Here is a 13,949-nt window from a genome sequence, read left to right on the forward strand (position 1 = left end):
CGAGAGAGAGAGAGAGAGAGAGAGAGAGAGAGAGAGAGGTAGTGAGAGAGAGGGGTGGTGAGAGAGAGAGGGGTGGTGAGAGAGAGGGGTAGTGAGAGAGAGAGTGAGAGAGAGAGAGAGAGAGAGAGAGAGGTAGTGAGAGAGGTAGTGAGATAGAGGGGTAGTGAGTGAAACAGAGGGATAGTGGGTAAGAGAGAGAGGGATCCTATTTTGCTAGAGTCTCACATGTTATTTATATCCCTCAGACACACATAGCATATTACTCCTATTAGTATATATCCCAGGTGTCTCAGGTGTCTCTCCACATGTTGTTTGAATGTGGGTTTGCAGGGATATATATATAGTACTTGGGACACTCTCGCCTCTCCTGCAAAACACATATTTTAGGCAATGGAGGGACCCAACACCAACTTTAGGTAAGACAGGTGTAACACGAGCCATGTTAAGCTAACGTTAGGCAGCGCTAACTTAACATAGCGTTACGCCTATATAATGAGATCAATACTGGCCATTGATTTTGCTCATAATTAGCTTTGTGAGTACGTGTTTACCTCAGAGAACATGACGTCCGCTACTGATTTGATAACATGACATAATGAGACCGGAGTTACCGGACCTGGCCTCTGTGTCCATTCTTCTTGTCAACTTAACACTAATAATTTTGACTTCCTTGTATTGTTAGGAGAATGGCAACATCCTCTATTTCCATATTTCGCACATTTAAGTCGCTTCTCAGTGGATGACCACACTACCGTAGAGGTTCAAATGATGTCTCGTCTTGGCCGATATGGGATTTATTTTGACAATGAGCTCCCATGTATGGTCCTTCGAGTGCCATATAAGAATAGAGGATTTATACTTTTTGTTACACCGGAACTGGGAAAACTCCGTGAGGTGGAAGAGGCTTTATCACAAGAAACAATCATCCGGTGGAAGAATTCAACAAAAGGAAGGTCAGTGCACTTTTAAAATACATGAAACTTTAGCTCCTAATGTGTCAAAGTCATCAGGAGTTAGAAAGAGTTTAAGATTAAGAACATTTAATAATTCCATCCTGTTCAATTTCTAACCCTTTTGTTAGTTCCAGAAATATGATTGTAGTGATCTTCCCTCCAAAAAAGATATTGGGCAATCCAAATGTCCCTCCGCCTCCCTAGATAGGATATGTGTAACATCCACTTTATTTGGGTCAACAAGTCCAACTTTACCTTACAACTGGCCCTAAATAGTGCAGTGTGACCATGTTCTTTCCCTCCATAGATTTGTGCATCTTATTGTGCCCAAGTTTTCAATCAGCTCTTCCCTTAACCTGAACGAGATCCTCAGTGACATAGGAATGACAGATGTGTTCAGCAAAAAGGCTGATTTCTCTGGAATTACTGAAGACTTTCATTTGAAGGTGTCCAAAGTAAGTCATTTTTTCTATTATGTCGTGCCGGACTTAACCTTGTATACCAAAGTATCACATACTGAATATTATTATATTGCTATGTTTCAGGAAACCTGCTTAAAGTTCAGGTAAAAGGTACCCATTTCCCCATTCCTCAAAATGACATTTCCTTAACGTGTTACATGTTGTTTTCCTATAATCATTACACTTGTAATACTTAATGAGATCTTACACATGATGACATCCGCATCCCGTGTTACTTTCCTTTAGGCTGTGCACAAGGCCGTATTAGAGGTCGACGAAAAGGGAACAGAAGTGGCCGGAGCGACAACCTTTAAAGTGATTCCCACGGCCCTATTCCCACCACACAGAGTGGACAGACCGTTCCTCCTGCTCATCTGCAGCCAAGAGACTAACAGCATACTATTCATGGGGAGAGTCGTCAACCCAACAGAGCAATACTATAACTAATACAACAAGGCAGAAGTTCAACACGATGGGGCGTGAGGAAGACAGGTCTACTTCAACATGATATAGTCTGGCAGCCACTTAAAGACCATAGCATCAAACTGTGTGACAGGCCCTGTATTTGTGTGTAAACTATTATTGCTTGTACTGCACCGTTTTTTGTAGTAATAAAGTTAGAACTAATATTAATGTTCAGTTCAAACTGGGGTGGGATTTGAGCCAGTGTTTATCAGAAGATGATACAGAGCATAGGAGTTCGCAACATGCAGATTAAAAAGTGCAATTCAAATGCCCCTGTTACTGTTCCAAATCTTTTATTCGTTCCTTGAGCCAGTCTACAGTTTGGGGCGCTGGGGCAACCAAGCACTATCCTACTAATATACAAATCGGGTACATTGAAACCTCACGCGGCGGTGACGATTGCGAATCACTGCTCTGTGAAGTTTATTCTTTATGTGCTTGTCTAAATGATCTGAAGTTTACAAGCAGACACCTATACATTTACCAACATTTACCCCTACTCAATATGCTGTTACAGTCAAGTGAATGAAGCTCACAACTTTCCTAGCAAGGGGAAGACGGCCTCACAGAAGATTGAATATGGGCCGCTGAAAGTCTAGGTATAATATCTTGGCTGTGCCGTATGGCTGTGTAACATCATAAGTGTCACAATATAGTGTCTGTGGAGTTAATATTGGAGTTAGAATTAGAGGTGAAGAATACAAGAAGATCTGGACTCTGCACAACAACAATAACCCTGCAACTGTGAGACATTCTAAATGCTGTGATAATTTGTACTCTTCCTGTCCTGTAATAACTGGAAAGTCTCTCCTCCTGCATCTCACTATGCCCTCCCTATTCTGTTTACTGTTTCCTCACTCCTTTGTAAACATTTCTGTTCTCTCCAACTTCCCCACTCCCTTCCTATCCTATTTCTTCATCTCTCCTCCCCTTCACCTATACCTGTGCCCATACACTGCTCCATTATTTATACATATCTCCCCTACAATTTATCCTAAACACTGCTGCCAGAATCACTCTACTATTTCTGAAATCTGTCTCAGCGTCTCCCCTCCTGAAACCCCCTCTCCTGGCTTCCTATCAAATCCCGGATCCCACACTCAATTCTCCTCCTCCCTTTAAAAATTTACACTTGTCTACCCCTCCTTACATCTCAGCCCTAATTTCTTGCTATGCACCATCCCGACTCTTGCGTTCTGCTCAAGGATGTCTTCTCTCTACCCCTTTTGTATCTAAAGCCCCCTCCCCCTTCTCCCCCCTCCCCCCCCTCCCGACGCTCCCCCCTCCCCACCTTCCCCCCTCCCCACCCTCCCCCATACCCCCCTCCCCCTCTACCCTCCCTACCCCCCTCCCCTCCCACCCCCCCCCTCCACCCCTCCACCCCTCCTACCCCCCTCCTCACCCCCCGTCCCCCCCTCATCCCCTCTACCCCCCTACCCCCCCTCGTCCCCCGCAGCTTTGGTGGAGCTTTCTGTAAGGCAATGCCTACTGAAACAACTGATCTATATCTTGGAAGATGTAAAGATGTGATTGTTTAAGCTAGAGAACAAAGGATACATAGTGAAGCCCCCGCTTATCTGATGGACTTTAATACATCTTCATTTGGTTACTAAAAGAGTCACATAATTCTAGGGAAGGTTTGACCACGCTCAGGCTCAGTGAGACAGTGACTTTGGGGTGTGATTGTCTTTACTTATGGGTTATTTGGAGATGTTAGGAGAAGGAGCGGCTGTCACGGTAACTTATGACAAGATATAACAAACACCAAATATCTGGGTTGAACTGAACGAGGATTAGATATAATAAAATATATTTATTCCTTAAATAGGTGAACACAGCAATATAGTACAATTAACAGACAAGAAGGTACACGCTTAGCGTTGGGGAATGGAGAAGAATCAGCTAGCAAATCTCCAGCAATCCGGTGACATTCAAGATAAAATCAGAAGAACAACAAGAACTGTAGGGTTGACACAGTTTATATACCTTTGTAACCCTATTCTTAACATTGAATACAGACTAAACACAGTTTAACCCATGCCCCCCAGCTAGTTAGCCCATGCGTACTGGGACTCTGAGGGTCTTATTTCTGTAGCCCCATAATTAAATCAGGGGCGACGACCAGTCTACCAGATGAAGTATCTGGCAGGATCTTCATTGTTTGTAGGTGTAGATATAACACTTACAAACCACTCCAGTTTGATGCTTCTCCGACCTCAGGTAAACAGTTAGAGTGGCAGAGTCTTTTGATCTGTACTTGGTTCCTAGACTTTGGGTCGCCCCCTGACCATTTGCATTCCTTTGTGTGAAGGAATCTGCACGGGTTTTTATCCCCGCCTTGGAATGCAATATTAAAGTTAAAACATCTGGTTCCATTAGGTCCAGCGGGTCGAAACTTTCCAGATCTTAATGTCGAAACTGGGACATCATATGATCCAAGTTTCAGCCTGTTGCAACCTTCAGAACTGGAGATACACAAATACCACTTAAACCGTTTCATACTTTAACACAAAATTCTCCGCTGTAAAATAAATCACAGTTTGTCACTAAATCCCCATTGTGGTGCAGACACTGACATTATAATGAAACATGGGAATAGGGGGAACATACATTTTCCTGACATGACAAGGTGTAAGCCACATTCTGCAGTCCAGTTAACCCATTGCCTCCCTGGTGAGGTCAGGGGGTGGCCATATGGGGGTGCAACCCCTTTAATACCGGGCCAACCCACCTCTCCCTCTACAGCGGCTCAGTGAGTAAAGACACTGATTGGCAATAAGTTCAAGCAGGAGAACCTGGTTCAATTCCCGGTGTTGCCTCCTTGTGACTTTGGGCAAGTCACTTTATCTCCCTGTGCCTCAGGCACCAAAAGACATAGATTGTAAGCTCCATGGGGCAGGGACAGTGTCTATACAAGAACAAGCAATTATTATAATTATTACTATGGGGATGACCCAAATTCAAGGTATTCAATGGGCTTGCTGGTGGCAGAAGGACTTTGCCAGAGGAATGCAGGTGAGATGGGTTTGGCAGGGGAGAAACGAGTCCCTTCCCCACTCCCACTTAGTGGATTGATTGGGAGAGGCAGCTACAGCCTATGTTTGGTGCTGTCCCTTCCTGGAGGTAGAGGCAATGCTTAATGGCAGGGCGTGGTTTTTACATTCATTTAAAATTAGGAATAAAATGCTGTGGCCATTTTCACCCACAATGTGTGTCTTGGTGTCTTTGCTTGTAGGAGTGGAAGACAGGGAGGTGTGTGGGTGGTATGAACACAAGACAAAAGGGCAAGTGAGCATTCGACCAATCATGAGATTGGAGAGCTGCCAATGGGGTTCAGTAACTACTAATGTTTTAAGGGCCCTCCAGCCTTTAAATGCAACACTCTTTCATTGTTAAGAGTGTGAGGGTATACACTGAACTGCTTTATACTGCACCCTGTGATTTACTAGGTAGTGACTCACAAATATGAACCTCTGCCGTAACTTATTAAAATTTGCAGAGAAAACAGTCAAAGGATGTATTGTATAAAAGAACAATAAGTTAATTATTTACAACTCAGCATGCCTATCTGTATTTCATCATTACGGTATTTCCCAAATCACTGTTTGTTTAGTGTCATCCTTGGATTTATAATTGATCTGGTTCAGTTTTGCTAGATCGTGGATTTTTGGACTATGCCATTGAATATGATTAGGAAATACTTCATCAGATGATATAAATAGCATTTTCGGGGAAGGAAATATACCTTGCATGCTGAAGACGGCTTCTTACTCATAACGGTATTTTCTTTATTCTTTTGTTTGCACCTGAACAAGTTATTATTAATCTTTAAAGTTTCGTTTGTATGTTATGTTTAGTTAGAAACCAGGCCCTCATTGGGAAGAAGTATTATTACATCTCTGTTCCTTTATAGGTAGAGATACTTTTAAATTGACCACCACGGGAATTGTCATACATGTAGTTAGCACATGAGCCTTCAGGAACTCACAAGTGTTTTTTTCAGATGGGTCCTGTATTTACACAATGATTTAGCAAAACTCTGAAGAAAATTCAGTGTTTGCTCCCAAAATAATATTTGCTCAAAGCATACTGAATCGTGAAACTGGCTTTTATTTTCTAAATTCCATTGTTACATAGCCAATACCTTATATTAAACAAATGCTTTTATAAACAGTATTTGTGAAACACACTGGATATCTCTTCTAACGCTGCCAGTTCTTCCCCTTGGTATCCCTCATTTTCTTTTACAATCCTACCTTGTCTTTGTATCCCCTTCATGTTTTTTTCTACCTCCTTCTCTTTCTTTTTGTCTTATTTGCCTCCAAACGATCAGTCATTCACTCTCATTCTCCTCTCTATTGTAATAATCACACCAACAATAGTACTCCATACTCCTATATACCAGCTCTACTTTTTCATCACTACAAACACTAAATCCAATTGTTGTCTACAAGATCTTGGCCATTAACATCTTCAGTAATCTATCATTATAACATATTCCACAGGTGTGTCTCTCCTAAGAAGAGATGAGGCCTCTTCCTTACCTCGTGCTGCTCATCACTCTAACATTTGCTTCTGACCATGATACGTCCCATGATATAAAAAATGAACACAAGAATGGACAAGAAGAGGAGGATTGTGCAAAAGCACAAGCAATAGCGCCGGCAAATATGCACTTTGCTGTTAACCTGTACAAACACATTGCTTCCAAATCAGGGAGTTCTGCCCAAAACATCTTTTTCTCACCTGTGAGCATTTCCACAGCGTTTGCCATGTTATCCATTGGGGCTAAATCTGCCACTCACAGGCAGATTATAGAAGGTTTAAGCTTAAATCAAACACAGATTGAAGAAGAAAAGATACACAAAGCATTTGAACATCTCCTCCTGGCATTAAATAAACCAAAGAGTGAGCTGCAGGTCAGCATTGGAAATGCCCTCTTTGTAGGAGACAAGGTGAGGATCCTGAAGAGTTTTGCGCACGAGGTGGAACATCACTACCACGCAGCCGTCATATCTGCTAACTTCGAAAACCCAGAGGATGCTGGGAAACAAATCAACGATTATGTGAAGAATAGAACAAATGGGAAAATAGAAGAACTGGTCAGAGACCTTGATGAGGACACGAAGATGGTTCTGGTTAATTACGTCTTCTTCAAAGGTAAGAAATGGCGTTTTGCTGAGACTAATGGGTTACTTTAAAGCTATAAATCAGTGTCTGTTTTGCATGCTTCAGATCATTCATTAGTATATATATATATATATAATCAGAACCAAATTCTGATTTTCACTAATACATTTTATGCTCCTTCTTTACCGGAGAAAAAATGGTTTAGATTATAAATGAATGAGCTGAGGCCAGCTATGTCTACGCCAGGCTTAGTGTTCTATAGAGAAATCTTGCATCAATAACTTGGCCAGAAGATGTAAATGTCTAGAACCAAAATGGAATACAGTCAATGATCTGGATATTTAGTTTCATCCTTTATGCTATCACCAAATTAGCTCAACATTTTACTCCCTTCAATAGAGCAACAGAATGCAAGATATAGGGACCAGCTCATCTGCTTTTTAAACATGCCTAAGATTATACCATGTTCTCCCTGTGTATAACATGTTCCCCACTTCTGGACTGGATTACTACATTCATTTCTCCAATACCTTAAGAAAACCCAGGTCCACAGCACTGCCACACTTACGTACAACATGTTCTACCAATATGTACTTCCCAATGTATCTCTCCTGGGAAAGTGTTAATTGTTCATGATTGCTGGTTTTCTTTATTCTTACACTAGCTGAGAGCCCCGGCGTTGCCCGGGATGTTTGTGGTGTGGGTGTGGCATTTGGGTGGGGAGTGGTCCACACGGCCCATGTGCGGTGGTAGTGCTGCTGTGGCTGTACTGATGGTGATCGTATCGGTGTGGTGATTTGGGAGGGTTTGGTGCTGATGTGGGGGTGCGGATGTGGGTGTGCCGATGGGGGAGGTGCAAAGGTGGCGATGTGTGGGTGCTGATGGTGTTGATGGGGGCTGGGAATGGCGGGGAGCCGAGAATGCCAGTGTGCTGGGGGGGCATGGGATACCGGTGTGCTGATGTGGTGGTGCTGGGGATAGTGTGTGTGTGTATACATGTTTGTGTGTATACATTGTATGTGTGGGAAGGGGGGGCAGGTGGTGCGAAGGGGGGGGGTGAAGGGGGTGGGGGGTGGAGGGGAGGGGGAGGGTGGAGGATAGGTGAAGGGGGGGGTGGAGGAGAGGTGAATGGGGGGTGAAGGGGAGGTGGAGGGGGGTGAAGGGGGGGTGGAGGGGAGGTGAAGGGGGGCTGGAGGGAGGTGAGGGGAGGTGAGGGGTGGGTGAGGGGAGGTGAAGGGAGGTGAGGGGAGGTGAAGGCCGCTCATTCACCCATCCGGCCGCTCCCTCAGCCGTCCGGCCGCTCCCTCAGCCGTCCGGCAGCTCACACGTGGATGTGAGGCGGGAGGCAGCATGTTGTGGCCGCTCCCCCGCTGTGTCCCGGGCGCTCGCTCCCCCGCTGACTGTAGCGGCGCCGGGGGGGGGAGGGGAGGTGAAGGGGGAGGTGAAGGGGGGTGAGGGGTGGGTGAGGGGAGGTGAGGGGGAGGTGAAGGGGGGTGAGGGGAGGTGAAGGCCGCTCACTCACCCGTCCGGAAGCTCCCACGTGGATGTGAGGCGGGAGGCAGCGTGTTGTGGCCGCTCCCCCGCTGTGTCCCGGGCGCTCGCTCCCCCGCTGACTGTAGCGGCGCCGGGGGAGGGGGGGGGCTGAAAGCGCGGGAGACACGGGGAGAGGAGGAGGTGCGCGCGGGTGTGGAGGCTGATGTTCGGGGAGGAAGAGGCGGAGGCTCCGGGACCGGTGGGTATGTGAGCCCCACCCCCCGGGTTATACATGCTGCTAATGTACACACCCCCCCTACTGTGTGTGTGTGTGTGTGTGTGTGTCCCTGTGTGTGTGTGTGGTGTGTGTGTGGTGTGTGTGTGTCCCTGTGTGTGTGTGTCCCTGTGTGTGTGTGTCCCTGTGTGTGTGTGTCCCTGTGTGTGTGTGTGTCCCTGTGTGTGTGTCCCTGTGTGTGTGTGCCCTGTGTGTGTGTGTGTCCCTGTGTGTGTGTGTGTGTCCCTGTGTGTGTGTGTCCCTGTGTGTGTCCCTGTGTGTGTGTGTGTGTGTGTGTGTCCCTGTGTGTGTGTCCCTGTGTGTGTGTCCCTGTGTGTGTGTGTGTCCCTGTGTGTGTGTGTGTCCCTGTGTGTGTGTCCCTGTGTGTGTGTGTGTCCCTGTGTGTGTGTGTGTCCCTGTGTGTCCTTTGGCCCGTCACGCCACCTCAGGCCAATGAGAGGTGTGCGGGGGCGGGCCAAGGGACCAATCAGATTTCCCCTAGGGACACCGGACATCCAGGCAGGCAGGCAGGCAGGCAGGCAGGCAGGCAGGCAGGCATATAGTGCTTTCACTAATATAGTATAAAGATAGTGCTGAACATGAACTCACCACTGTACAAAATGAAATGAATGTTGCACAGTGGTTGGTGTTGAATCCATTTTATTCTGTCTATTCCATTGGACACCTTCTCGCAGCACAGGATCCCTTACAACCCTAATGTTATGGCTCTTTTGTTTTATTAGGAGAATGGGAACATCCTTTCCACCCAGATTCCACCAGAATAAGTAACTTCTCAGTGGATGAGCACACGGAAGTTGAGGTTCCCATGATGAATCACCTTGGCCTCTACAAGATTTTCCTTGACCTTGAGCTTGGATGTGAAGTGATTCGCCTGCCATACAAGAATAACACTTTCATGCTGCTTGCTATACCTGAACTGGGGAAAATGCACACGCTAGAAGAGGCTTTGTCAATAGAGACAATAATAAGGTGGAAAAATTCAACACAAACTCGGTAAGTGCGCCTTAAACCATAATGGGGTCTGTGTATCACTGTATCCTGCCTGCAGAAGTGGAACAGAAAATGCAACTGCTTTATCAAAGAAAGGCAATCTCTTGGAAATGTTGTTTCCCTTTTAAAAATTCGGTGCAGGTTTTTTGCACAGTTTTGCCTTGATTGTAAAGAAATGAACCCAACTGTGACCAAGTTACCAAGAGCTGAACATCAGTTAAGAACATTTCATGAATTTCATCCTTCGGTAACTGTAACCCTTGAGAGAACAGAAAAAAAGGACAGGATTCTCTAAATAATTATTGTTGCTTTCTTAGCATGAGGTGTAATATGTATATTTTGCAAGGCACAAACCTCACCAGTCGCCTTGGCTAATACAACACAACCATGTTCTCTTTCTTATCCATAGGTTGGTGGAGCTTTATTTGCCCAAGTTTTCTTTCAGCTATTCCCTTAAACTGAATGAGATCCTTGGGGACATAGGAATGACAGATGTGTTTAGTGACCAAGCTGATTTCTCTGGGATTACTGAAGACTTTAAACTGAAGGTCTCAAAAGTAAGTCCTTTTCTTTTTGCACGTTGTAGTATAGCTACCTCTGCCTTTATGTGGTTAGAGTGAGGAACATGCATAAAATTCTGTGAAAATGTACATATTGTGATGTATTGCAATGTATTGTGATTGAGTATTTAACTCTATACAAGAAAAGGCAAATAAAATAGACTGACAGATTTCTTTAAATGCTCTTGTAACACATTGTTAAAATGTAAAAACTATGTCCTGTTACTTTGTTTCCTTTAGGCCGTGCACAAGGCTGTATTGGATGTTGACGAAAAGGGAACAGAAGCAGCCGGAGCTACAGCCATTGAAATGGTTCCCATGGCTCTATTCCCATCACATAGAGTGGACAGACCGTTTCTCCTGCTCATCTGCAGCCAAGAGACTAACAGCATACTATTCATGGGGAGAGTCGTCAACCCAACAGAGAAATAACTTAAACAACAAGGCAGAAGTTCAATGCTTGTGACCTGCGGAAGACATGTCTGTGTCAACCCAATGTATGTGTATATGCCACCCAAAGATCTCTGCATGACTCATACGTATATAGATGCAGCCACCAGTATCCGGTCACTTGCCCGGGTAAAAACTAAGGCATCTCACAGTAAATGCCTCAACATTTCTGTGACATTCCTAATGGCCCATCGGATTAACACAGCGGGGTGTCCCCGCAGTCCCACTCAGTTTGAATGGGACCGCAGGGACCCCCCCGCTGTGTTAATCTGATGGGCCATTAGGAATGTCATAGAAATGTTGAGGCATTTACTGTGAGATTGCCCCAGATTTTCCAGGCACGTGATCGGATACTGGTGGCTGCATCTGTATGTAGGGGTCCAAAGTGTATTATCTGCTTTTGTACTGATCATTACTGAATATCTGCACCACTCCTTGAAGCAATCAAGCATGGTTTTAAATGATTAAAGTACGATACAGTATGTTTGTGTTGGCTACTATGGTATGGTATTGAGTATATTAAGTATGGGTGTACAATAATGGGTCCACATATTAGAATAAGGCTGTGTCCATAGTGGTTCGTACGGCGCAAGCGATATATACAAACCAATGGAGGCCAATGCGCCTGTGCACAGTGCGCGGTGAGGCGACCGATGCAGGGTGAGACAAACTTGCTTGTCTTTGCCGCACGATGGCCAGGTCACGTGAGCGGTTCGCCCAATGAGGGCGAACCAGCACTGTGACATCACGGAGTGTAGTGACCAGGGAGTCAGTGGAGGCACCGGGTGTAGTGACCAGTGAGGCAGTGGAGTCACCGGGTGTAGTGACCAGGGAGGCAGTGGAGGCACTGGGTGCAGTGACCAGGGAGGCAGTGCGGATTCACTCCAGTCCCTGCTACATCACCCACGTTAGCCCATTGAGGGCTACCACTGTCTGAGCCATGCCATTCAGCATGGCACCTGTCTGCTGCCGCATGGCATGCATGCTGATGCGGTGTTGGGGGTGGGCTGCTAGCTCCCAACATCTTGATGTGGCCTCTATCCACAAGAGTCGGGCCATGACACGGCGGAACCCACGGCCCTGCATCTCCATCAGTGCCACGTGATGGCCCATTAATGGGTTCTCTGATAGAGGTGCAGAGATATGGTGCCTACGTGCAGCTGGAGCTGTGGTGGATGCAGCCTGACCGGTGGTGGGTGAACCTTGACCGGTGGTGGGTGCAGCTTGACCGGTGGTGGGTGCAGCTGGGGCAGGTGGAGGAGACATGGCATACTTCTCTGGAGAAACTTCGGTGAAAAACTTTTTGTAGAGCAATTACATTTAGTGATCTCTTATTTTTAAGCGTGTCCTGGGCACTAAGTTATGTTAAGTAGTTTAAAAGTGACTATTTCTGATTGCTATGGCTAACATCAGAAGTGTGGAATGCATTGATAAAGGAAGATGATTTGAGGGACACAGGTCAATAGCTGAAGCAGTGGGGTGATCGTTAGCAGAAGGAAGAGCAACAAGATTTTTAGGTGAACCTTAAGACTATAAGCAGGTTGCCGAAGGTGATTCTTAGGAGATAAGTGATGGGTACAGTGAGAGAGATACCTTTAATCATGTTTTACAGGAAATCTTTGAGATACCGAGACTCGAAGTGTTGGTTAAACTAGTATTCTTGTGCACTGCCATGTGCAAGGCAAGGTGTTTTCTAATCTTATGAGGGCACACATATATGCATTTCACATACATTAATTACTTTCACTTACCAGGTCACTCAAGATCCTCCGTGTCCCCCAGTCTAGGAAGCCCCACTACCTGGGATGTGGACGTCATTTTTGCATCTCATTAGCTTTGAGGATACCCATTAAATTGAAGAAAAATAATGTCTGTTCCCGATTTCGGTAAAAATTGTTATTAGCACAAAAGTGATGTACTTTTATGGATCTGCCACATTTTATTCTCTTCCTAGATCCCCCCTGATACAGATACAGACCACTGGGGAAACCTGTTTATGTAAAGTAATCGTACCTCTATTCTGCATGGCCTGCAGGATCCCCCAAATCCAACGATGCTTCCATTCTCTCAGAGAATTCTCCCTTTATGCCCACTGTGTATGGTTCTTCACTTGACACATACCCAGATCCATTAAGGTTTGTTATTTTCTCTGAGGTTGACTAATATCCACAAATTATATGCAAAACCAGGTCTCCGGAGTTGAACCACGTTGATTTCAGCTCCGGAGACCCCCTGCTTCTCGAGATACTTACTTTGAAAGGGGCTGACAGTTTCTCTCTTCAGTTTAAAAGTCCTGTGTCATGTGGACATAAAAGAAGACACGATTGATGATGTCACGTCCTCCTATTGGCCCACAAGACCTATTAACTGCCATATTGTGCTTCCGCCAGCCCCTTCAGATGGACATTTCCCGTGAAGCAGGGGGGTGGGGGGGCCAGAGCTGAAACAAATATTGTTCAGCTGCTGAGACCCCCTGCTTCAAACACGTAAAAAAAACAGCAGCAGAACGTCACTATAAGCACAGCCTTGCGTTGTCTTCAAATTACGAGAGAGACTGTTTTCCCAGAGTATTAAGGGACTTATATACCTCACAAATACACCTTTATACACTATGTGGAGAGATAACTGTGCACAAAAAAACCCACTCCCCTTTTCCAAAACCCATATTTCAGGGGCTGGATGGGAGTAATGGATGGGAGTAATGGATGGGAGTAATGGGATGGGAGTAATGGATGGGAGTAATGGATGGGAGTAATGGATGGGAGTAATGGATGGGAGTAATGGATGAGAGTAATGGATGGGAGTAATGGATGAGAGTAATGGATGAGAGTAATGGATGAGAGTAATGGATGGGAGTAATGAATGGGAGTAATGGATGGGAGTAATGGATGGGAGTAATGGATGGGAGTAATGGATGGGAGTAATGGATGGGAGTAATGGATGGGAGTAATGGATGGGAGTAATGGATGAGAGTAATGGATGGGAGTAATGGATGGGAGTAATGGATGGGAGTAATGGATGGGAGTACTGCCACCTTTAGATAACTAGTGTCACATTAAGTTAATTAGAATGGACCTCTGTTAATAGGCTTTGTAAGGGGAAACACCACTTTTGCATATCATTCGCACTAACACCCGTTATAGTAACATGCGGACCTTTCCGGAGGAGACAG

General features: G+C 45.4%; 2 protein-coding genes across 2 annotated transcripts; both read left to right on the forward strand.

Annotated features, from left to right (window-relative positions):
* The first annotated feature begins 202 nt into the window (after positions 1–202).
* On the forward strand, positions 203–2,142 carry LOC142481279 (alpha-1-antitrypsin homolog). The gene is made up of 4 exons (XM_075582759.1): positions 203–416; positions 683–953; positions 1,261–1,408; positions 1,661–2,142. Exons 1-4 carry the CDS (start codon positions 317–319, stop codon positions 1,859–1,861), a joined length of 720 nt encoding a protein of 239 aa, XP_075438874.1. The 5' UTR covers positions 203–316; the 3' UTR covers positions 1,862–2,142.
* Positions 2,143–5,502: 3,360 nt separating this feature from the next.
* Positions 5,503–11,259, forward strand: LOC142481280 (alpha-1-antitrypsin-like). The gene is made up of 5 exons (XM_075582760.1): positions 5,503–5,658; positions 6,385–7,039; positions 9,500–9,770; positions 10,177–10,324; positions 10,568–11,259. Exons 2-5 carry the CDS (start codon positions 6,406–6,408, stop codon positions 10,757–10,759), a joined length of 1,245 nt encoding a protein of 414 aa, XP_075438875.1. The 5' UTR covers positions 5,503–5,658; positions 6,385–6,405; the 3' UTR covers positions 10,760–11,259.
* The last annotated feature ends 2,690 nt before the right edge of the window (positions 11,260–13,949 follow it).

The sequence above is a fragment of the Ascaphus truei genome, unplaced genomic scaffold (assembly GCF_040206685.1).
Source record: "Ascaphus truei isolate aAscTru1 unplaced genomic scaffold, aAscTru1.hap1 HAP1_SCAFFOLD_2474, whole genome shotgun sequence".
NCBI classification, from domain to species: Eukaryota; Metazoa; Chordata; class Amphibia; order Anura; family Ascaphidae; genus Ascaphus; species Ascaphus truei.

Bases quoted from the DNA above. Each gene is read 5' to 3' on its own strand.
- LOC142481279 (XM_075582759.1), top strand. From the start codon at position 317: ATGTGGGTTTGCAGGGATATATATATAGTACTTGGGACACTCTCGCCT. The intron at 954-1,260 runs GTCAGTGCACTT...TTCCCTCCATAG, and splicing joins AAGAATTCAACAAAAGGAAG to ATTTGTGCATCTTATTGTGC. The intron at 1,409-1,660 runs GTAAGTCATTTT...ACTTTCCTTTAG, and splicing joins TTCATTTGAAGGTGTCCAAA to GCTGTGCACAAGGCCGTATT.
- LOC142481280 (XM_075582760.1), top strand. From the start codon at position 6,406: ATGAGGCCTCTTCCTTACCTCGTGCTGCTCATCACTCTAACATTTGCT. The intron at 9,771-10,176 runs GTAAGTGCGCCT...TCTTATCCATAG, and splicing joins AAAAATTCAACACAAACTCG to GTTGGTGGAGCTTTATTTGC. The intron at 10,325-10,567 runs GTAAGTCCTTTT...TGTTTCCTTTAG, and splicing joins TTAAACTGAAGGTCTCAAAA to GCCGTGCACAAGGCTGTATT.